Here is a 23,700-nt window from a genome sequence, read left to right as displayed (position 1 = left end):
GATTGCACACATCACGATTGTGCCATTGTGACAATTTTCTCATTAAACCGACAATGGACATTAAGTACGAAGTTAAAACGACCGGGTATATACCAGAGTGAATCCTAAGTGGATAATACGACCTAAATATGGTAGTAGTTGTATAGATGTGTTTGATCACATTGACGGTCGCGTTTCAACCAAGTTCCTGGATGATTTTCGGGTGTCAAAGAATTATTTATTAATAGCTATTCAAAAGTACTATTGCTGTTAATATGATACTTCTTAATAATCTATTTAGGACATATATATAAAATATTACTTTAGGATGAACTGCAATTGTAAAAAAATAAAAGTAGTAAATTTTTTTATTTTGCTTTAATTCAGAAATAGAATACGACTGACATAAGATTTTAAAAAATAAAAAATATAATTGGTGTAAATAATTTGTTTAAATCTAATTTTATCCCTCATAGAATCGTGGTAATTCATTACCCAATATAACTTTTCTTTCAATTCCTTTATTCGTAATAACGCCAATTCGAATAACACCACCGCTGCTACCATCGCGAGACATTGCCAATGCCAATGCTGTAAAGATAAAATCGCGTTATATTAAATATTGAATAATTATATTATATCGATCAAATATTGTTAAATACTTACTATTTTCAACAAGTTTAACACATTCATTTTTTGACATATTAGGTTTATATTGCGAATCCATATAACCATATACATAGGTTGAACCAGATCCTCCAATGGAAATTGGTTGCCTTACACACATGCCACCTATAGGTACACTATAAACTTGACCTCCTTTACGACTATCCCATCCTGCCACTAAAATTCCTGCCATTAAGGAATCTCTATAATTGTAACATAATTCACGGAATACATTTGCTGCTGTTTCTACCAAAGGTTCTATGCCTAATTCCATTCTATAAAAAATAAAACACAAACAGCAAGATAATTTATAATATGATAATTTATTTCTTATAATAATATTAATTTAATTATATATAATTTTTATACATAAATACATAAATTTTTCATAAATTTAAATAAATTCTACTTACTTGTGAAGGCTTAAATGATAAGCAACAATATCAGAAATAGCTTGAGTGTCTGCTGCAGAGCCAGAACGGCAACAATAAATATAATCTGTGATTTTAGTTAATTTATCAGCAAAACGATTTGAGATATAAGCCCTAAAAATGTTAATATTATCATTAATTATTATTATGTTACTAGTTATATATTACTAAGAAAATAATTTTAAATTATAAATATCATACCCAGTGGTAGCTCTAGAATCTGCTCCAATTACTACTCCTCCATCAAATTCACAAGCCATAATTGATGTCTAATTAATAAAATAATTTTAAAAAGCATTATTTATTTATTTAAAAAATCATTACATTATATTAAAATATATAAAAATATAAAGATCTTTTTAAAGAATACAAAATTTGTATTAAACGTGAAAAGAAAAAGGATTATTAAAATTGCGAACATGTATTATTAATTAAAGATTATATATAAGTATATAAATATAAAAAAATAAAATAATATTTAATTTTATTTTAAATTTTTATTAACGATACGTTTAAGTTTGCATTGTCATTCTAACCTTAAAACATATTAATGTGTAAATGTATTAAACTTACTCCTGTACTTTGTTCAGAAGAAACCCAATCTTGAACTAAATTATCAGTAACTGAACCTATGTGAGATTGAGCGAAATTATCCACCATTTGTGCCATTTTTCTAAAATTCTAATAAATAATTTCTTCACTTGACTTTTCAATGTTGAAAGCTACTTTGTGACTACAGTATGTCCATCTATAAAAATCAAAAAATGATATTCGCTTTGGAACATAATTAAAGTTGTATCAAGTAAATAATTTTATAATAAAATAATAGTTACTATGATTAATTTTTATGTAAAAAAATAAATTTTTTTACAATAACTTTTATATTTTAATAGATTTTTACATATATGTAAATATTATAATAATGATTAAATAAATTTTTATTCTAAATAAAAAATTACATTGATTTATTTATATTTTAACATCAATATACTTGTATAAATGTTATACAATTAATAAAGTATAATAAATTTCAAATGTTCAATATATATAACTGTACAAAATATGATAATATATAAATATTATTATTTCAGAATTGTATCTTCTGAACACCGACTAGTCTAGATCAGTCAAGCATGTCATACAGCGTATTTTACGTGTATCTTTATAGAACGGAAAATATTTTATCATTTCAGAATTAAAATATTTAATGTATAAAGCTTATATTTATTATAAAATATTATTTGAAAAAGAAATAATAATATAAAAATTACGCTATCTAAGATCTACCGGGAAATTAGGAAAAAAAGTATATACTCTTGTTGATTACATGTCTATCGTGACTCTTGCAACTTTCTCAGGTATCTACAATCTACAATTTTCTCGAAGAGTGCGTTACATTGAGTGCAACGTTCTCATGTAACACTTGATTCGTGTTATACTTGATTTATTAGTAGTGCATTTATAGTGCTTCGGGCTTCAGGTTAACAATAAGAATGACATATATCATGCAAAAGACTTGTAATAACAATCGGACAAAAAGTGTTGATTGTGATCGTGGGTAGCAGCCGGTAAAGAAATGGCAATTTCTAGTTGGATGATTTGGGGTAGGAGTCTTCGTACGAGCAGATCTCATCGAAGTATGTTGAACATTGGCTGTCAATTTCTTTATTTTAAAACTACATCGTTTTCTATTTATGTATTCTTTTTATAGGCCGTCAAGAGAGTGAAGACAGTTGCGTGCAACTCGATCTGTCAAGAGGTTAGTAACCTAACCTGTAACTTGCAACTTTGTATCCATAGTATTTTTATAACATAATTAGCTTATATCAGTTCATAATTATATATACAATTTTATTTTTAATTTATATCTTGCAAAACAATAAATATTTCTTTTACGAAATATTTAGAATAAAGTAAGAATAGAGCAAAGTAAAATAAAAAATATTTAATAAAAGATCTAAAATTATATTTAATATTAATGACTATATGCTTTTTAATATAATAAAAAAGTTTTAATTACACTTATAGAAATATATATGTATATATTTATATTTCTAGTATAAATATTTTGAAAATATTGTATTCATTATATATCTCTTCTATCTCTTATATATCTAAAAATTTAATTTATTTCATAGGATTGAAAGAAAATGTGAAGGAAGTTTTAACTAATCTTTGCCAACGTGAAAATGTTCCAAGTGTAAAGAAATTAGCTTATCTTAATGCTATTGTTAAATTAATTAGTGAAAATGATTCTTCAGATTATGGATATTCCATCAGTGATATATTTTGCTGGTAAGAATTTAAAAATAATTTATTACAAATAATAAATAAATATATTATATTGTTATACATTATATTATTTAAATTATATTGTTATATTATATTATTATATATTATTTGATTTTATAGTTTACGAGTGGGACTTGTACATGAAGCAACACAAGTTCGTGCAGCTGCATTACGAGCTGTACGATATATGCTCAAAAAAGAACAAGATGTTATTGCAATTAATAAATTGCAATATCCATATTTTGTGGCTAGAAGTATGGATGTTAATTTACGAAATGAAATAGAAAGGATGCAAGCTCTTAGACTTGTTAGAAGGATTTTAGTATTAGCTCCAAAACATTTTAGTCCTATTTTAGCAAGATCTTTAATAAGCCTAACAAATGGAGGAGTTGAAGAAAAGGATGGAGCATTTAGAGCATTTTTAGCAACTCTTTGTGAATTGGGTGTTTTAAATTCAAATTTGTTAATCAGTTGTGGAGGAATTAGTGCCCTTGCAAGAGCTGCCATGACTGGACAAAGCCCTGCTATAATTGAATCTGTTGTAGGAGTTTTACTAAGATTATTAAATACTCCTGATACTAGGAATAGTGTTTCTCTTTTATGTTTTGCAGCTCCTTATTGTGAGCTTCATTCTGCAACTATAGATAGAACAAAAGAAGAACGAGACAGATTTGCAGCAAGCAAATTAGCATTACTAAGTATACTAAGATCTTATTCTGGAGTTTTACATTTTTGTCGACCTGATGATAATTCAGGATTAAAAGCTATATCAGATGTATTGTATGTTGAACAACTTGAAGTAAGAGGTGCTGTTTTAGAATTACTTTACGAGTTGTTGGATTTACCTTTACCCACTTGGACGGATGAACCTGATGTTGCTTTAGCAGCTGTAGATCCTAGTAGAACTCGTGATTCTTGGAAATTGTCGGAAGGTTTCGTTGCAGCTGAAGGAAAATACATTTTACCATCTTTATCATCACGTTGTCCAAATATTACAGAAATACATTTAGCACTATTGGTTTATGCATTACTGGAATGTGGTTTACATCGAGCTTTAGCAGAGACTATTGTTTCCACCGATACTTTTATTTCTGTACGAGCGGCAGTTCTGTTAGGCGCATTATTACATCTTGCACATTCTCTTTTACCCTCTGAAGTATGTGATCTTACTCCTCCTTTACCAAATTTATTGGAACATGCAAGTACTGGAAAACATCAAGCTTTAGCAGCTGTTGCAATTTTAGAACGAATGCATACTATGATGCGACGAAGACCAGCACCTGCAAGTCTATTTCTTGATAAAATTTTACAAGCTGGTACTTGGTTGAGACCAACATTACCAAGACGTCAACGAACATCTAGTAGACATTGGTTACGTCGAGAATCACCAACGACGCCTCTTTTAAAAGATGCTCAAGTACTCAGCTCTAAAGACGCTCTTGCCTGGAATTGGCCGGTAGTACGATCTATATTACGCTCACGTGAAGATACTTCGCGAATACTACATGATTCTGATCATAGATTATTTATGAAAAGACTTGTACGTTACTTTAAACCATGTTCCAATGGTTATAGTAGAGTGGAATTGGCAACAAATGCTAATCTTGCACGTGAAGCAACATTAGCCGGTTGCGATTTATTAAACTGTTTGCTTGAAATTCCGGAACCTGAGAGTACAAAATTATTATTTGAATTAATTGCAGATGTTGATGAACAAATTTCTAGTATTCGAACAGCTCAATCTGCTCATGAATGTTTGTTTTCACCTCGTCACATGTCTACTACTTGTTGTCAAAAGTATTTTTTATTTCTTGGGCAATTGAGTCATTCAGCAAAAGGAACTAGAATTCTCAAAGAATTTCAATTATTAGGAAAACTGCAAGATTTGGCTCTAGCTACTAATCACGATTGTTATGTGAAACTTATAATATCAAGCTTAGATTATTCTAGGGATGGACCTAATAGGAAAGTATTAACTAAGATTATTACAGAAGCAACATTAGATAGTACGCGACTGTATGCTACACAGTTCCTTCGATTGATACTCAGAGCCAGAATGGCTGACGCCTATCGTTGGGCAATAACATTATTATCAGAACGGCTGTCAGATATCAATAAAACTATAGCATTAACTGCATTAGAGGCATTACATGAAGCTTGCGAGGAACCAGAATATTTAGAAGCTTTATTACAACAAGGAGGACAATTTCGTGATTGGGATAAATGGTTGGAAGAATTAGGTGATAAAGGTTACTTGTTAAAAATTCGATTATATTCTCTTCATCAAGGTTTTACAACACTTTCGTCCCCCGCGGAAGAATTAGAAAAATGGATTAGTCCAGGAGGTTTTGCAGAAAGATATGTTGGTTTAATAGAGGGAGAAATACATGATTCTTTAACTCGTCGTCAAAGAAACGAAACGGGAAGTTATCATAGAAGAACAAGTAATGTACCCATGACGCCACATAATATTTTTATTCTACCACATTTAATAGGGCAATTGGCACAACACGATTTAGGCATGCAATTATTGTTACGTAGAAATGTAATACAACGATTTACTCGAATTGTTCAACGATTTAGATTGGAATTTGGTAATAGAGATTCAGAATCAAATTCAAGATGTACTAAAACTAATCGTTCTGTGATCGAAGATGCTGGTGTTATGTCCGAAGAATCTGGTACAGAGGAGATAGTAGAATCAAATAGATTAGAAACTATAATGGATTCCGAAATTGTAGAAAGTGTCGATATATGTTACCCACAAAAAGTTGATTCTTTGCTCGATATTCGACGGAAGACAAGTCTAGACGATTCTAGACGAACCACTCCAGAAAGGAGCTGGAGATTGGAATCTGAATCTCGAGAAGAACAAGTTTCGAATTTAAATAAAAGAATTTTGAAAGTAAAATCTGCAATATGGGCACTTGGCCATATGGGAACTTCAACAGCAGGAGCAGAACAATTGAATCATGCCGGAATTATAGAATTATTAACTTCCATAGCAGAAACGTGTTCATATTATGTAATAAGAGCAACAGCTATGTATGGTCTTAGTCTCATTGCCACCACTCGTACAGGTGCAGATGCACTATCGACTTTTGACTGGCCTTGTGTTAGACACAGACGTGGGGATCATTGGCCAGTTGTCCCTCCTACGAGCAGATATCCAGCACCAAGTCCAATCCCTATACAACGACACCATCGAAGTCTTAGCGATGGAAAACCAGAATTACCTGAACCAGTCGCTCGTAGAACTAGAAATCGATCTGAAAGTGCAGCTACGGATCTTGAAGCTAGACGTTATGCTCTACCGTAAGAATGTTTTAGGTAATATTGTATTATTTAAAAATATATTTTATTATGTGGATTTACAGAGAAAGAGGAGAGACACCTAGTCCTGTTTCAAGTATTCAAAGATTAAGCCAACAAGATGCTGAAGGATATGCGAGACTTCGTAGTCTTCAGCGTCATCGGAGACCGAGTTATTCCCAAAGTAGCTTAGAGGCAAGAGTGTTAAATATTGGTTTTTTGATTTTAACTAAACATTTTATGTAAATCTATTTTATTTTAGATGTATAGTTTAGATGGCCGATTATCGTTACAAAGTTTATCTGAATTTGATTCATCTCGCAACTGGATTGCGGAACAAGTACTCACTCCAACACCGCCATCTCCCGAAGATAATCACGATAATTTATTTTACATGGGTATTGCTCTTCCAAAAAGACTTATAACTATTTTTCCGGAGCCATTACAATCATCGATTCCAGCTATAACATTGGATGATGCACCTAAATCTGATGTAGAAACAACCGAAGTAGACGAAGAATCTTGTTCAGAGTGTGACGTAGATGCAGAACATTATCGTATATGTTTAGTATGTTATCATGGTAAAACTAGCAGCAAAGAATCAATTCCAGAAAAAGACTTAAAGTTACAGAGGTAATATTAATTAATTATAGAATTACATAAAATATATTGTAAATAGATAACATTAATTTTATATCAATTATAATTTTAATAATATCTATATTATTTAAATAGGAAAATACTTAGACATGCGCAGCGATTGGCAAATCCAGTATGGTATCGTAATAGTCGACAAACTCTACTTAGATTAAGACAATTGCATTCAGAAAAATTTCAGGTATACATTTATACTCATACATATGTAATATTAATATATTAAATATTATTAAATATTTAATATATCTAATTTATATATAATTTTACTATGTGTTATAGGATATTTGTTTATTTTCGGATGTAGCTGCTCGTTTAGGTAGTAATACGTATAGGATGCCAGCACGACGATTTTTACAAGAATTATTTTTAGATTCTACATTCGAAGCAGTAAGTTGTAACCGAAAAATTTACATTACGATATGTAAAAGAAGTATCTAATTTTAATATTGGAACACAGCTTTATGTAGAAGCAGCTAATGTTTTAAAACTAAACGATGGCAATGATGAAAAATTCTTGCGATCTTCCACGGCACTTGAACCCGATTCTCGTGTGCCTTCAGAAAGTAAAATCAATGGAAGACTTACTTTTTCTGATATTCAAGTAGCACAATTAGATGTTGTCGCTGAAGAGACAGGAAACGATTCTTGTGTGACACAACAATGCAATAAACCGCAAGAGCTTTTATGCAAACCAGAACGACGAAGCGACGAGAAAATAATAGCCGAAATTTTAAAGCCAGAAGAAAGGATACGTTTGTCAAAAAGTTCTGATAGATTATTAAAAGTATCAGGTACAAACACTGCCATCAGCCTTGATTAGTAATCACCAACTTTCAGACAGGTGTAAATATTTTGTATTAAAATAATTACGAAATATGAAATAAATCACACTGCCAAAATTGAATTATAATCCTATAATATATTTCTGTGTGATGAAAATTTAACAAAATAAATTTAATATAATATTGTTTATTGATTAATTCTAATAGACATGATATAAAATAGATACAAGATAGATTCAACATTTAATGGAACATTGTATCTTATGAAATAGATCGTACAAAAAAACAAAGTTTTTGATTTGGCTTTTATGATTTAGAGCAGTGAATTATATTTGTAATTATATTTAATTCAAAAATTGATAAATTCAATAAATAAAAATAGTTCTTTGGATTCGTCTCTTAAAGACATGAATTTATGTAGAGAAGATAGACAAGAAAAGTAAATAATAAGAAAAGGACAGAGATAGGTTAAAATTATTGAAATCAGCGCCATCTCCAGAGTGCCGCAAATGAAACACATATAGAAAGGATAGAAAATATTGAGACAAGGATAGAGATAAAGTAAGAATTGACAGTTAGCGTCATCTTTTGATTGTCCAAGATAATTTTTCTAAAGAAGGATAAGGTAGACTAAAAATTGTCTATCAACGCCATCTCTTGATTATTAAAGATATTTTTCAATTTTTTTCAAAAATAAGATAAAATGATAATTAATAATTAGCGCCATCTCTTAAATATTCTTAACATTAAAATATAGCGCTAATATTGAATTCTTGTTACTTTTTTTTTAAGAAATTTCTTTGACATTCGAGAGATGGCATTAACAGTAAATTCTAACTCTATCTTTATCCTTCTTTTAATATCTTCTATCCTTTCTACATGTGTTTCATTTGCGGCACTCTGGAGATGGCGCTGATTTCAATATTTTTATCCTATCTCTATCCTTTTTTTATTGCTTATTCTCTTTGTCTATATTTATCTATATCTCTCAGATAATAATCAAACGAGAATATTAATTGAACATATTTATTTCATTATTGTTTTTTCAAAACGTTTCAATCTTTAATATAAAAAAATAAATATTACATTCTTATCTATAATAGTACACATATATTATTGTATTTTAAGATTTAATTCTTTATTTTATAATACATATAAATAATTTTTAAATATACGAAAAGGACATATGTAAGAATTTTTTATATAAGTTTTAAATAGTGGTTTCCATTTTTTCTGATAGATGGCAGTAAATATTTTTATCGTATAATAAAATTAGAACCTCAATCTTTATCAGTTTTGTATATAACTATTATAAGTGATGTATGTATTTTGATACAATAACTACTTATTTAATTTTTTACATGTAAGTTTTATATATATATATTATATATATATATACATATATATATATATTAATCATCCGTTCTATCAAATATATAATATATGATATATGTGATGAATAGAATAAGAATTTGAATTTTATTTGATTAATAATCATATCATATGACATTTTATAATAATTTAATATTTTATTATTTAATTTGATAAGTAATAAATAAAATTGAAGTATAAAAATCTGAAGTTTTATATAGATCAAACATGTCTGAGAATAAAAAGATTATACTTGTAACTGGTGGAACAGGACTAGTTGGTAGAGCTATTGAAAATATTATTGAAACAAATAAAAATGAAAATGAAAAATGGATATTTGTAGGTTCTAAAGATGCAAATTTATGGTAATTTAATTATTAACTAATGAATTAATTATATTAATTATTCAGACAAACTTAAATTAAAATATGTTTTCAGTGATAAAGAAAGTACAGAAAAATTATTTAAAAAATATATGCCTACACATGTTATTCATTTAGCTGCTATGGTTGGTGGTCTATTTTATAATATGTCACATAATTTGGATTTTTTGGTAAATAGATATAATTATTAATAATTATTGTTTTTTTGATATTAAATTAATTAAGATATATTAAGAATATAAGATGTTATAAATTTCTAGCGCAATAATATTCATATGAACGATAATGTATTACAAACAGCTCATGAACATGATGTTGTCAAAATAATATCATGTTTGTCAACTTGTATATTTCCTGATAAAACAACATATCCTATTGATGAATCTATGGTAATATTTTTTTATGTTATTATTTTTTAAATCTTCATTTGATTATTTTTTTTTTTCATTAATGATTAATTTCTCAGGTTCACAATGGGCCACCTCATCCATCAAATTATGGTTATAGTTATGCTAAGCGTCTTATAGATATTCAAAATAGAGCCTATTATGAACAATATGGTAGAATTTATACTAGCATTATTCCATGCAATGTATTTGGTCCAAATGATAATTTTCATCCTAGTGCTAGTCATGTTATACCAGGCTTAATGCGTAGACTTTATGATTTGATAAAAGATGGTATAAAATATTTTTAATAAAGTCTTGATTAGATTATTAATTATTTTATCAAGAATTATATATATATTTTTTAGGAAATACAGAAGATAAAGAATTTACTGTATTAGGTTCTGGGAAACCATTAAGACAATTTATTTACAGTTTAGATTTAGCTAAATTAATAATATGGGTTTTAAGGGAATATAACTCTGTGGAACCAATCATATTATCAGGTAATTAAAAAAATAATATGAGATATTTATGTATATTATTTTGTAAATTATTATTAAATCATTTATCATCGGTATATAGTTGATGAATCTCAAGAAGTTACAATTTCTCAAGTAGCTGAATCAATTGCCCAAGCTTTTAATTTCAAAGGAAAACTGATATATGACACATCTGCAGCTGATGGACAATATAAAAAAACGGCAAATAATGGAAAATTACGAAAATATTTGCCTGATTTTCAATTTACACCATTCAATCAAGCTATTAAAGATACTGTTGATTGGTATATAGAGAATTATGATCGCGCGAGAAACTAACGGGAGCTAATTATTAATTTAATATTCCATTTAAATAAATTTGGCTGTGTATAAAATAAAAAAAAAGAAAGTTATATTGCTTCAGGTATATATTCTGTAATTCAATGTAATATAATATAAACGATGTTTAAGTGGCGAAATTATAAAGGTTTGAATATAATTTTAATTGTATTGTAAATTTTCAAAGCATAAAATATATTTTAAAATTGTAAAATAAAAAAAATTTATTTTTAATCAAATATTCAAAACTTTTATTTTTTTCAGAAATAATTAATATTTCTTTTATTTAAATTTTAGCAATCGCGCTTTAAATATTATCTTCATCGAACGTTTAGTTCTCAAACGTTTAAAAAAAGATTTAATTGTAGGTACTTTGAATTCATCAATCTTGAGCAATTTATTTAAAACTATTATCAGATATTTGCAATATCGATGAAAACTGAACATAATTGAACATTACTTAATTTATATATATTTGAAACAAGAATTGTAAGCCAATTTAAACTTTCTTAAAAAATAAGGTAAAAAAAAAAAGCATTTAGGCGAAGAGATAAAAACTGAATAATCAAGCGATGAATTATTTGCGAACGATGTTGGACAACTATCATGCAAACGAGCAGCAAACGCTGGTCGACGCGACGCAGTGTTTGCCGCACAGGAGACGTCGCGACGCACGCGCGTCCGTTAACATAAATTGAGCGCCCTCAGGACCGTGGAAGGTACACGATGGCTTAAATTTGGTGCTCAGTCGCGCTCGAGGTGGCTCACCTCGACGATCGCGAAACTATGTGTTTTTCTCGCGATCTTCTCGCATCCACGATGTAATGCTTTTTCGGCACGTGGTACACCTTCGTTTCAGAGTTTTGTGAATAAAATGCATCCGTTCAGATTGTCGTGTTGTTTCGACGATTTCCCATCGGAAAAAATAATGATAATAACGAAGAGGCACGCGTTGCGGCATCGTAGACGGTAACGCCGGCCGATCGGCTTTGCCGGGGGAAATTCTACTTCTTCGTGTCTTTCATCCCTGCAAATAGTATCGAACGAATTATCTGTACGATTAATCATTAACTCTTGATGTTTCCAGTGGAGCAAACGGATAAAACGTTTATAAAAACTTGTGATGGAGAAATTGGAATTGTCTTAAAGAGACTTGTAAATCTAAATTGTGAAAAAAAAAACTTGTGTTCAGAAAAAAAAGATGAAATATTGTGATATATGTGAATTGATTTATGAATGTTTGTTACAGTTTGATAATTGAAAAATGTAATGTCGAGGGACATCACGATAAGCACGATTTGGTAAGAATTGAATTTTTAAGGAAAGAATTACGTGATTTGTATGTTAAAAAGAAATCTTAAAAAAGAGAAAAAAGAGTGAATTTTTGTCAATAATGTGAGGGATGTGGCCGAGCCAGAAGAATTCTAGAATTCAAAGTGTAAGTAATATGCATAGCTATTTTGCTAGAGGTAATAACTTGATTAGTATCGATTTTGCGCGCACTTGAAGATATCAGTTAGAGATTAGGAATAATTTTTAGAAGATGAGATTTTACATTTTACGTATATATTTGCTGATATATTAGATTAAATTAATGCTGAATAAACGAATTTTTATCATTTTTATCTCAAATCGATTAAATATGATTTCTTTTTCTTTTAAATTTTTTTTTTTGATATAAGTTAATATATGATATTATTTTGATAAGTATTTTAATCATTGCATTCACTTTAGAATTTTTTTTTCGAAAAACAATGAGTTCCTTTTTTAAAATTTTACGATTTTTTTAATAGAATTCGTTCATATCAAACGAAACGAATTTTTTCGACTGCGATAAGAAGATTTCGTCCCTTAGATTATAATTTTTGAAGTTCTGGGCTGCGGGTAGAATGAATGTCTTCAGAAGCGTTCCATTGTTTAAAAGTTTCGCCAATTTTCGAAGAGAATTCTCGAGGATTTCAAATATCTTTCAGGACTTTGCATCTAACATATATATATATAATTGCAATAATTTAAATTTTTCGTTTAATTTGAAAATTAAATTTACAAAAAGATGATATATGATATCTATTTAAACTTTCCATGGAATGCTTTTATTTTTCCTATTAAAAAATTGTAATATCGAGGATAATTAAATATATAGAAATCTTTATTATCACATTTCCTTCCATCCCACGGAACCGTGCTCTCTTTTTGTCCTCCATTGTTGCACGATGCGTATTCTTCTCCCAAAGGAAGGTAAAATCATCCCGTGACTCACAATAGTTTCGCGAAACAATATTCTTTTAAAACGAACAGGACATTCATTAATTTTAATCTATGGTTAATGATGAAAAACAAAAAAAAAAAAAAAAGAAAAGAAAAGGAACGAAATCTAACTTAATTGAATCGTTGACCTAAATAGTTCCCTCTAAATCCAATAAGACTCGAATATATTACAGACTGATCGTCTAATCTTATTTATATCTCTCTCATAATGAAGACATTTTTTTTTTTTATAGTTTACAATATATCAATCCAGAACGATTTATTAATGCGATATGAAAATATATAATGATCGCACGAGCGTGTGCGTATATAAATATACAATACATATAATCAAAGAACGCATATTTCATCTACACATTGAATACTATCGTGTTCGTTTTCCTCTTTATTATCTAGCGAGAATGATTGCGTTTTTTCTCTCTCGCAACGCTGGAAGATAATTTGCAAGTCGAATCCAGACCAAGTTCCCAAGACGCGATTCAGTTTCTTCATCGGAGGACCACTATGCGGTGTCGTGGCATCGTCGAAGGCTCGCTCGTTCGACGAGGGGAACAGCGCTCGAGAGATTTCCGATAAGTTTGGCCGCGACGAGGATGGAGAGAATCCGCGGTCTGCCGGAACAGAGTTACGGAAATGCGCGCCGCCCCGGAACGCGACGACGACCTCGACGAGGCGACTGGCGTTCGTTTCGAGTTTCAAAGAGATCCCGGAGCGAGGTTCAAGTTCGCGTCGACCGGTGATTCGAGGATAAGGCACGGTTTGATCGCGGCCCGCGTTGAAAATCGCTGAAAATCGTGAAGGATCGTGACCGATTGGATGGAAGATAGGGACGACGGGACGATCGTGAAGAAGAGATGCCTGGTATCGTGGTATTCCGACGCCGATGGAGCGTCGGCAGTGACGACCTCGTCGTTCCCGGCGCTTTCCTCTTCATCCTTCATCTGATATGGTGAGTGAACAATCCGATTATTAATAACAAAACCCCGATCAATCACTTTGTCGTTATTTTTCACGTTAGTTTCAAGTATTATCAACGTCATCACGCGCGACGGATATCCTTGTGTTTATAAGCAAATCCTTAAAAATAGGATACAATTCCCGCGTGACCTATATTTTGCTCGATTTTTTTTTCAAGTTGAGAGCCATGCGAAATTAATATTTTTTTTCCAAACTGATGTAAAAACATTTTTAACGATAATCGAATTGATTTCGTATAAAAAAAAAATAATGCTTGTTATATTATATATTATATTCATTTTTTTCCAGAAGAATAGAAAAATATTTTATAAAATCAATATACGTGGTCGTTAAAAATCTTTTTCGGTCGTTATGATTTTTATCACGATTTTCATTAGCATTCAATCATTGTTTCGTGAACGAAATATAATATTAATTAATATATCGGCACGTCGATTGCATTATGGCCTAATTTTTATTTAAATAGGAAAAGTATTCTAAAATTAAAAAAATAATAACGAAAGATTCATACATGCAATGTAGAAGGAAAATTTAGCAACAATTTCATATCTAATATTATTTAATATATTTCTCATATATGTATTTCAATTTGTTCGATAGAGAAATCTTCGTAGCGTTTGATTTCCCTCGTTTAATTACTATCGTAATTCAATTTGTCTCCTCTCCATACGTACCTCCATATGTAAAATTGGACGATTAATTTATTGTGTAATCAAACGTAATTAATGTTATGATGTAAGAATTTTTTGCAAAATATCTTGGAATTATTAATTATAGATTCAAATTAAAAACTGGATCACCCTGTATAATTTTCAAAAAATTATTCGCGCAGAAATCTGTTATGTTTTTAATAGAGAGTATTTGTAATTTATCGCGTGGTTAGAGAAAATTATTAGGCATCGATATCCCCGGACTTATTATAGCTTATGATCAAAGGGTAGTTTTCGCATCATGACACAACGGCACCGGTATACGTTTTACTTAGCTTCAGAAAATCGTTAGCAAACGTGGCAAATGACCCGGTACAGAGAGGGGCAACGATACCAAAGAAGTTGGCGTATATCCATTTCGTTTTAGTCATCCCAGTAAATTCGAGGCCGTTGAATATACGTTCATGGGTGGAACGTAGTAGACTATATCTCTTTTCTTTCATTCAGAGAATGTAGCCGATAAAATTTCAATTAAAACAACGTCTAGCCGTTGTTGACGTTTCCACGGTCCTTTGAACGAATGTACAATCAATTTTCTCTGTTATCTCGTGTATTGTCCCACCTGCTCGTTGTACGCGACGTTGAAACTTTATCTTCTAGGTAAAATCACGTTGTTTCATCTCTAGGCACAGATAAAACGCGGAATTTTGTTTTGTTTTTATTTATTGTTTTATCTATTGTTTAAACTATGGAAAAGAATATCGAGTTGTTAAAATTGAATTCTTCGATGTTCAATATCTATTTTTTTAATGTATATATACGATACGAAGTCGTATCGAAGTCAAACAATTTCAAATTTTAATGCTTGAAAGAAGATTACTACTAGAAACAATAGTACATTTATTTCATCACAATATTTATTTTTCAATTATGAAAAAAATTATTCACATAAAACATAGTTCATATTTTAAAATAATAAAAATTTATGTTATTCGAATATTTTTAATTCAAATATAAATTTACCGCAAGTAAGATTCTTTCCATTTTTTTTTTTTTTTTTTTTTTTTTTACTATACCATGAACAGCGGACCGAAGCGAAATTTCGTTCCGTGTTTCAGTGATTCAGTGCATCCGTGACAGTCGAGTGGTCACGTGGTTTAGTCGTTACGAAGTTTAGTAGCAGGCAGTCAGTCAACGCGTGTATTCGCGTTACTTGCCGGTACAGGTTATGTCATCGTGTGTTTTTTGTGTACAACGAGAACAATTGCTCGGACAAAGCTCAAAATTAGAGCACGTAAGATGCCGAGTCTTATTGCATTCGGCAGAAGTTGGCGAGTCGGCAGCGATGATTTGTTCTTACCGAGCGCCACTTTGGCTTTTATTCATATGTTCGAGTGAGTACAAATATATAATATACAACAATAAAATAAGTGAAAATTTATTCGAAACAAACATCAGATTGTTGCAATATCATATTTTTCAATGCATAGTTTTTGCGATCGACAGATAAATTTATTTGCGCCGCCATTGGTTTTTTCTCATCGAGTTTGATCGATGAGCGAATATCGATGCTCAACGTGAAACTACGTTCAAGTTTGATGATCGACATTTTGTGACATTTGAAATTTCAAGAGTTCAGAATAAATTGAAGAGGTAAGTGAGAAACGCGTAAACGATAATCGAAAACAACATAAAAACTTTTATGCGTAATACTTGTGCCTACGTATTTAATAAATATGCATATTGATTTTATAATCAACTTACTAAGTGGAAATAGGATTCAGATTTAGATTACGCTACGTAATGTTATGATTATTTTGATAATTGCATCGGTATTATTTGAAACATTTTAAATCTAATTATGTTGTATCGATATCTTTTACAAAATACTTTGGAAGTGTTATGTAGAAAGAAGAAAAGTATACATGTGTTTCTTGCAAAGTGAATTGCACAAATACAATGTAAACGTTGTATCATTTGGGACACGAGACGCAATGTCAATTTTTTCTCTCTTCCTATTTTAAATTCTCTTTAAATCTATCCATGTCGAATAGTTTTATAGAAACTAAATTAATACGTATTATCTTTTGCGTGTTATATATTAATTACAATAATTAATTATTGTAATATTGCAATATGAATATATTATATGCGAACATGTATAACCTCTCTCTAAGACATTCACTTTATTATGCTCGACCTTTCTCTTCTCGTAATAATATTAATGATGATACAATATCTATCTAATGAGATAAAATATGATGAATAATGTTATGTATATTACGCTATTATTGACAGTGTTAAGTGTTTATTAATCGAAACTGATAATTTTAAATTAAATTAAAGAATTTTTTCATAACCAAGATATTTGCTGTATTGGGACAATGTCGTTAAGGGAAACAAAGAAATTTGAAATTTGCATGCCTGTTCTCAGACAACAACGTTGTTCTCTAAATAAGATCGGGATAACTTTCCTTCATCGTTTACGACATTCTCGACTTTCTCGAAGATTTTAGATTCTATAGGATTTATTTGAGACGGTAAATAAATTTAACGTGAATTCAATGTCCTGCTCATCAAAAGGCAGCAAAATGTCACGAAAAATATGTATAATTTGTTTTTTTTTTTTGATTAGAATTTTTTTTTCTTTTTCTTTTTCTCTCTTGTTCTTCTTTTCTTTTCTACGAAAAGAGAAATTTTTCCTTGATTTTGTTCTTTCCTTTTGTTTTCTTCTTGTTTAATGAAAAATTCATGAAAATCTCGCGGCGCGCGCGTTTTGGAAGTCGATTAAATTTCAAATTCGTCGCGAAACGCTCTCGGTTTCATCGTTCAACAATGTAAATTCCATGAGAAAACGCGATACGACATTGAAGAGTTAACGGAGAATTTACGGAGAAAGAAGCCAATGATATTTCTTTTTCCATCTATCGATTTTCTTGGGGATGTTTTTAATAACTTCTAGATTGGATTATTTATACATTGGGGATGCAGAATATCGAACGAAATAAAATTTATGGTACAGTATGTGGAAAGTATAATGTAATTCCGTGCACAGCTGGTATATACTTGAATAAGGCTTCACCGATATCCGGCCTTATTCAACTTCTGAAGGTCTCAAGTTAAAATTCTAATGCAAATAAATGACAGGATTACGATAAAGTTAATATTATTATAATAGTCAGATGCATTCGTGGAAAAACTCGCGCTGATAAAGCATCGTTAAACAATGCAAAATTTTTCTTTACAATTTTTTTTCTATTTACAAAAGTGATAATTCAACCTAGTTACTAAATATATCCTGTATAAAGAAGGAAAGATTTAGAGATTGTATTAATAATGAATAGAATCTGATCAAATCTTTCAAAGCGTCAATAATATTGCTCAAATGGTTTAGAAGATAAATGTTTGTTATTGATACGACGAATAACGTAATCTAATTGGCACGTGAATTCCCTTGAAATTTTTTTCGTATTGAAATTTGAAAAATTTGAAAGATTTCAAAAATATCTTTATTCAAATTTCCCGATTTTGCATGAAAAAAGAATATCTGAATTATACGCAAACGGGGAAAAAAAAATATCAGAAGTTTATTCTGGTATTTACAGAACTTTTATTTTCGGGATATTCGCACACAGAAACCGTGATTTAATTTCATTTGCAAGTTCGAAAGGACAATGTTTGCCAACATACGCGCAACATAATCATTTTTCCGCTCTTATAATTTAGTAGAACATCGTCGAAGGTGAAATATTTTACGCGATGACGCGCGTTTTCATTTCTGTGTCACTTTTCACGAATTTTCAGTTTTTCATTTTTACATACGTATACTCATATCGTTATATATCTTCCTATTGTTTTACTTTACGTATATACATAAAGTTTCGAAAATATATCGAGTAATATATCTATCAGGAAATAAAAAAATGTCTGCACAATGGTGCAATATATTTATAAATTTATTCGAAAAATAGAGAGAAAGAGAGAGAGAAAGAGAGAGGAATATACACGAGATATAATTTATATTTTTTTCTCTCCACGGTCTTGAATGAATAATATCACGCTGCGGTATTTAAAAAGAATTCAATTTTTAAGTCGTTCGGCTTAAAACGAAGGCGAGAATCATTATCGCATTTCCGATTTCTCTTCTAATTGCTCGTAAATTATTCATTAATTGAAACGATCTCGTGTTTTTTTTTCCTTTTTTCCCCGAGCAAGTGGGCGCGAGCCTAGTAACTTATTTATCCGTTTAATAAAACGATCCCCTTTAAGCTTTGAAATACCCGAGATGCGGAGGAACACGTTGCTCGAATCGAAATGCACGGCCCTTTTCAACCGAGTTCGTCTACCCATAGTTGGCGTTTACGAACGACCGCCTTTTCGCACCCGCAGAGTCGTCGTTCCCTTTAACCGACGGAAACGAACAGATCAACGCCTGTTCCTCAATGGCGATCACGGCGGCGTTGTCGCGACGGTGAATATTAACACGGGGATCTCTGCTCTCCGCGTACGGATTTCATTTATTTGGAACATGGCGTCAGCCTGATAAAAATAACGTCAAATATTCGTCCGATCCCAAACAACAAGGAATTTGTTGATTGTTCTCTCGGATTAATTTACACCAACTCGATACAAAACTACTGGTTTGGATCTTTCGATACAAGAAACTTTTTATTTTAATCTTGTCGGTTCGAGATAAAAAAAAAATGTAAGATAAGTCTGATTTTTTTTTTTTATTATTATATATCGAGTACCAGGCAAAGAGTACCGGCTTCTTGAGGATCAATATGTCAGGATGGAACGTGTACAATGGTCTAGTTCGTGAATGGTCCGTTACACCCTCTCTCGTTGCCTATGAATCATTTAAGGTTCACCCTATATATCCGTCCCCATTCAATGCCATTGTGTTTACGCGTGTTACCGTGCTCGAAATCGTGCGCAATGGGCTCGTCTTTTTCGACCCAGAGATCGATGGAAATCGGCGGTTGTTTCCACTCGTTTCCTGCCTGCTTCCCAAAGCCCATCATCATTGCTCTTTGATGCCTGTGTCTCGCGATTGTTCTTTGTGGGCTTTGCAAAGATGTAAAATCGCTGACGAGAAAAAAACTTCCTGAAGTACATCAAAGTTTTTCGCAAGAAAACTTAATCTCTGCAAGAGAGGTTGAGAGAATATCAAGTTGATCCAGGATTGAAGATTCTTAAAAAGGGAGAATTAGCGTTTTTTTTTTTTTTTAAGATCTATTGTTAGATTCTTATAATAACTTAGAATAAATTCTTATAATAATAGATGCAGATTGGTACAGAGAATTAAGGTATGTAAGATATGTTGTTTTCACTAGATAGCTTCAGAAAAACGTTCAGCTTCGTTTCATATTTATTAACTATTCAAAAGTATAATATATAAGAAATATATATTATACTTTTTGCTCGAGCCTTTATATCGTATAACTCACGTTACTTTATGCGAATCAACACGCATACTCGTATTCAAAATTACCACTAAACATAAAGTTTACGAAAATTCTGCAGAAAATTCTTTTTCTTACATAACAACGAAAATAATTAAAAATAAATCATTGTTGCGGATACTTCCTTCACATTGTGATTATCTATTTATAGATTTAAATTAAAAGTAAAAAAAGAAAAAAGTATTTATTAACACAGACCGTTAAATATTAATATTTAACAGATAAATATCGAGGCAGGAATTTCATAACGAGAAAGCGTGTGGAACACGGGATAAAATCGATACGTTTCCCAGTTCAACTATTACAAGTTGTATTTACTACTTGATTGCATAATAAATTATTTCGAATAATCGAAACTCGTTTCTCGATATCTATTCTCGTAACAAATAGAGAGAGAGAGAGAGAAAAAAAAAGAAAACAGAATTGTGCTCCGAATTCTGTCGCGCCATCCTTTTTTTATTTTTTTTTTTTATCCAGAGAGAGACTCCACCTTTCGCCAGGAATGTTCTATTTACGTTTCATCGGGGCTGTACGTTTTCATAAATCATGGGATGCGCCAACGGCAAAATATTCTTGCCCACAATTGCACGCGCGCACCGTACAACTATTACGCGCTCAACCCATTATCGCGCATTATCCCCCGATAGTTGCATTCTCCTCCGATATCACGCGCAGCCAAGAGTGTATACCGCATTACGTTCGATACATTTGTCTACAATGTATTCCCTCGAACTTGCTTAACTTGTCCGAGATCTCCAATCACGATCCTTTCGTCAAATATCGTAATTCGTTTAGAATCCGATTAGATTATTTCGTTCTACGATTTTCTGCCATTTTCTTTCTTCCTTTTTCTTTCTTGTTTTTTTGACCGAGATTCGATAAAGCACGTGGCTCCCATAAAGCATCTGTCTTGTCGGAAGAACGTGTATCGAATACTATTTTTTTTTTTTTTCTTCCCTCCCCGTATATGCAGCCTGCTAAATATAAATCCTGGCCCACTACAAGAAAAACCACGATTTAGAAATGCATTAACTCCGAACTAGCCTCGTGGAAATTCCGGCGATCGGAAAATCGATTCGATCAAATAAATAAATTCCTTCGATCGTGCGTGAATATTCGAGAGCGTTTTAAGAATCATTCGTTCGTTCATCTTTCATCACCTGTTATTGTTAATCGCGCGTTGTTCACGTATTATTTATTCATGAAATCTTTTGTTGACGATTGTTCCTCGATCGCAGAGACAACATTCTTCCCAGATGATATTTTCGCATCGGTTGATTCATCTGCATGAATAATCGGTAGTTGAATATCGTAAAATTCATACGAAGAAAGAATTATGCGATAGAGTGGCTTAAATTAAAATTGCTCGCTTAGAAGTTTGTTGAATTGTTAAATTAAAAAGTCGTGTCTTTTCTCTTTTTTCTAAAATCATACGTATTCTCATCCACGAATTGAAAGGTGATCTTAGATCGAATGATTTATTTTCCTTCACGGTAAATACTTATTCGATTCTTTTTTTTTTTTTACGCTATTTTTCCATTATTTTCCTCTCTTATTTTGTACGCGATTTTCACGTTAATTCTTTTATGCAAGCGATAAATTATCACGCGAGAGAAGGAGTTATGGAAATGAGCTTTCAATCTGTAAAACGCAATAAACGGTACATCATATTCTCTAAAATTTGCTGTAAATTTGTTTCAAATGACGTGACTTATCATCCGACATCCGTATAATAAGGTACGGAAAGTTTCGTAATCAAGACTCTGTCATTTTTTCAGCCGACACATGTGTGGCTGGAAATAAAACGTTTTAAAATTTTTTTCCTCCCAGAAACGTGACGCGACTGATTGTGCGACGTGTAAACACAAATTTAAATTGTTAAAAAATTATATATTTAACAGTCGCTATTCGACACATGTTCTTTGGACAAATAATTCGTCACGTTCTCATTTCGTTGCTTTATTTATTCCAAAAAAAAAAAAAATAGTAAGTCCGTTTGGAAAAACTAGTTTGGATCCAAAATTGAATTTCCACCTGGATTTATAGATTTCATCGAGAGTTGTGTAAAAGACGCTGATATGCGTATATATTTAAGTACTGTTCGTAGCACAGATGTACAAGCACCATTCTTTCCTCTTCCGTAATTGGCAAGCGTGTCGCACAATAGGCCAAGTCTTCCTTAAAGCTTACGTTCGAAAACTTGGTCCATTCGTTCCACGATATAACGCACAAGTCTCACAAGTTATTATTCGAATATCAATTAGCGAACTACAAACTCTCTTCAATATGTTACATTCAAACGCGAGGCATTTTTATATCTCTCGTGTTTAACGTGTTTAAAATTCCTTACTCCACAGAAATTACTCAACTTGTTTGTGTATTATATTATAGCTATCGTGTAAAAAAAAATCAACACTTTCCTATCGGCACGATTCTCAGGATAGTGTTTCCCCCGTTATAACCGAAGAAAGTGTTTACTCTTTTATTCCATCAGACGCGTTATTGCACCAAATCGCGAGTAATTAAGAGTGCATTTTATTCCGACGTTAAAGGAAAGTGTATATAATATTAATTTAACGAGGCTGTCTTTAAGGACTCGACGAATAAAGATGGCGCGAAAAATCGATACGCGTGATTATCGACTTGAACAAATTGGAGGGGGGTGCGAACCCCTTAATCAAGTGGATGCGTAATCCAACGTGCGGTGGGGTCCTGTCCACCGAACGGAGAGGCCAAATAAAGGAGGAACAGGATTCAGTAAAATCATTTGAAAGAAACGATATATTTTTGAAACGATATATCGTGTCTCGTGCATCGTCTTCGATGCATCTTTCAAGAACGTGATGAACGACCTCGTCTTCTTGTCTTACAATCTTCATTTCCATACGGAACACGTACGAGATATTGCACGTGGCTCGATAAATAATAAATAAAGATTTATATTAAGATGTAAATTGTCGAGACAAGTTTTTCTTGTTCTAAGAGATGGCTTAAGATTCTCAACGTAACTTTCGAACCCTCTCTCGTTATCCGATAAATCGTCGCGCGAATGCGTTGCTATTTTTACGCGTTTTTATCTTCCATTCCGTTCCCGGAATAAAAGACAAGAATAGGTGCGTGTCGGTTGCCAGAAACTGCTTTATTGCCGCTTATCAATACCCGAACTATAGCGAACCACATATACCAACAATGAAAGGATAACGGTTAAGCTCTTAAGGTCTCCGTGGGGAAAACTGTCTCTACTCCGACGAATGGTAAA

The 23,700-nt window shown here is 31.4% G+C and overlaps 4 protein-coding genes across 14 annotated transcripts in view; 3 read left to right on the top strand and 1 right to left on the bottom strand.

Moving 5' to 3' along the window:
• Positions 1-329: 329 nt before the first annotated feature.
• Positions 330-1,824, bottom strand: LOC409831 (proteasome subunit beta type-6). Its single transcript, XM_026444199.1, has 5 exons — positions 1,650-1,824; positions 1,278-1,345; positions 1,059-1,190; positions 646-920; positions 330-570 (listed from the first exon to the last, which is right to left on the bottom strand). The coding sequence occupies exons 1-5, from the start codon at positions 1,743-1,745 to the stop codon at positions 443-445; spliced, it is 699 nt and encodes a 232-aa protein (XP_026299984.1). The 5' UTR covers positions 1,746-1,824; the 3' UTR covers positions 330-442.
• A 372-nt stretch (positions 1,825-2,196) lies between these two features.
• Positions 2,197-8,241, top strand: LOC413223 (rapamycin-insensitive companion of mTOR). Of its 2 annotated transcripts, none has more exons than XM_026444197.1 (10): positions 2,197-2,434; positions 2,557-2,713; positions 2,788-2,835; positions 3,215-3,371; positions 3,489-6,683; positions 6,746-6,875; positions 6,943-7,313; positions 7,416-7,518; positions 7,617-7,724; positions 7,795-8,241. In XM_026444197.1, exons 2-10 carry the CDS (start codon positions 2,653-2,655, stop codon positions 8,155-8,157), a joined length of 4,536 nt encoding a protein of 1,511 aa, XP_026299982.1. In that variant the 5' UTR covers positions 2,197-2,434; positions 2,557-2,652; the 3' UTR covers positions 8,158-8,241. The 2 variants fall into 2 exon arrangements, with proteins under 2 accessions (XP_026299982.1, XP_026299981.1); XM_026444196.1 differs by having other exon boundaries at positions 2,285-2,434; positions 2,542-2,713.
• A 1,111-nt stretch (positions 8,242-9,352) lies between these two features.
• Positions 9,353-11,211, top strand: LOC552755 (probable GDP-L-fucose synthase). 2 transcript variants are annotated; one of them, XM_625131.6, is made up of 7 exons: positions 9,353-9,482; positions 9,712-9,855; positions 9,929-10,043; positions 10,134-10,262; positions 10,340-10,553; positions 10,628-10,765; positions 10,845-11,211. In XM_625131.6, the coding sequence occupies exons 1-7, from the start codon at positions 9,442-9,444 to the stop codon at positions 11,078-11,080; spliced, it is 1,017 nt and encodes a 338-aa protein (XP_625134.3). In that variant the 5' UTR covers positions 9,353-9,441; the 3' UTR covers positions 11,081-11,211. The 2 variants fall into 2 exon arrangements, with proteins under 2 accessions (XP_625134.3, XP_006566989.2); XM_006566926.3 differs by having other exon boundaries at positions 9,366-9,482; positions 9,702-9,855.
• Positions 11,212-11,710: 499 nt separating this feature from the next.
• LOC413224 (sn1-specific diacylglycerol lipase alpha) overlaps positions 11,711-23,700 on the top strand; it is a 44,843-nt gene continuing 32,853 nt past the window's right edge. For 3 of the 9 annotated variants that reach the window (XM_026444189.1, XM_026444191.1, XM_026444192.1), the window contains exons 1-2: positions 11,716-12,518; positions 13,745-14,297. In XM_026444189.1, the coding sequence (XP_026299974.1) occupies positions 14,203-14,297 (95 nt within the window). In that variant the 5' untranslated portion in view covers positions 11,716-12,518; positions 13,745-14,202. Of the gene's footprint in view, positions 12,519-13,744; positions 14,298-16,137; positions 16,371-16,482; positions 16,630-23,700 lie in introns of those variants that run through there. The other 6 variants (XR_003305833.1, XM_003250903.4, XM_026444193.1 and 3 more) reach the window with 5 other exon arrangements.

The sequence above is a fragment of the Apis mellifera genome, linkage group LG12 (genome assembly GCF_003254395.2).
Source record: "Apis mellifera strain DH4 linkage group LG12, Amel_HAv3.1, whole genome shotgun sequence".
Classification (NCBI taxonomy): domain Eukaryota; kingdom Metazoa; phylum Arthropoda; class Insecta; order Hymenoptera; family Apidae; genus Apis; species Apis mellifera.
Note: the sequence above shows the minus strand (reverse complement) of the source record. Positions and strands in the feature narration are given on the sequence as shown.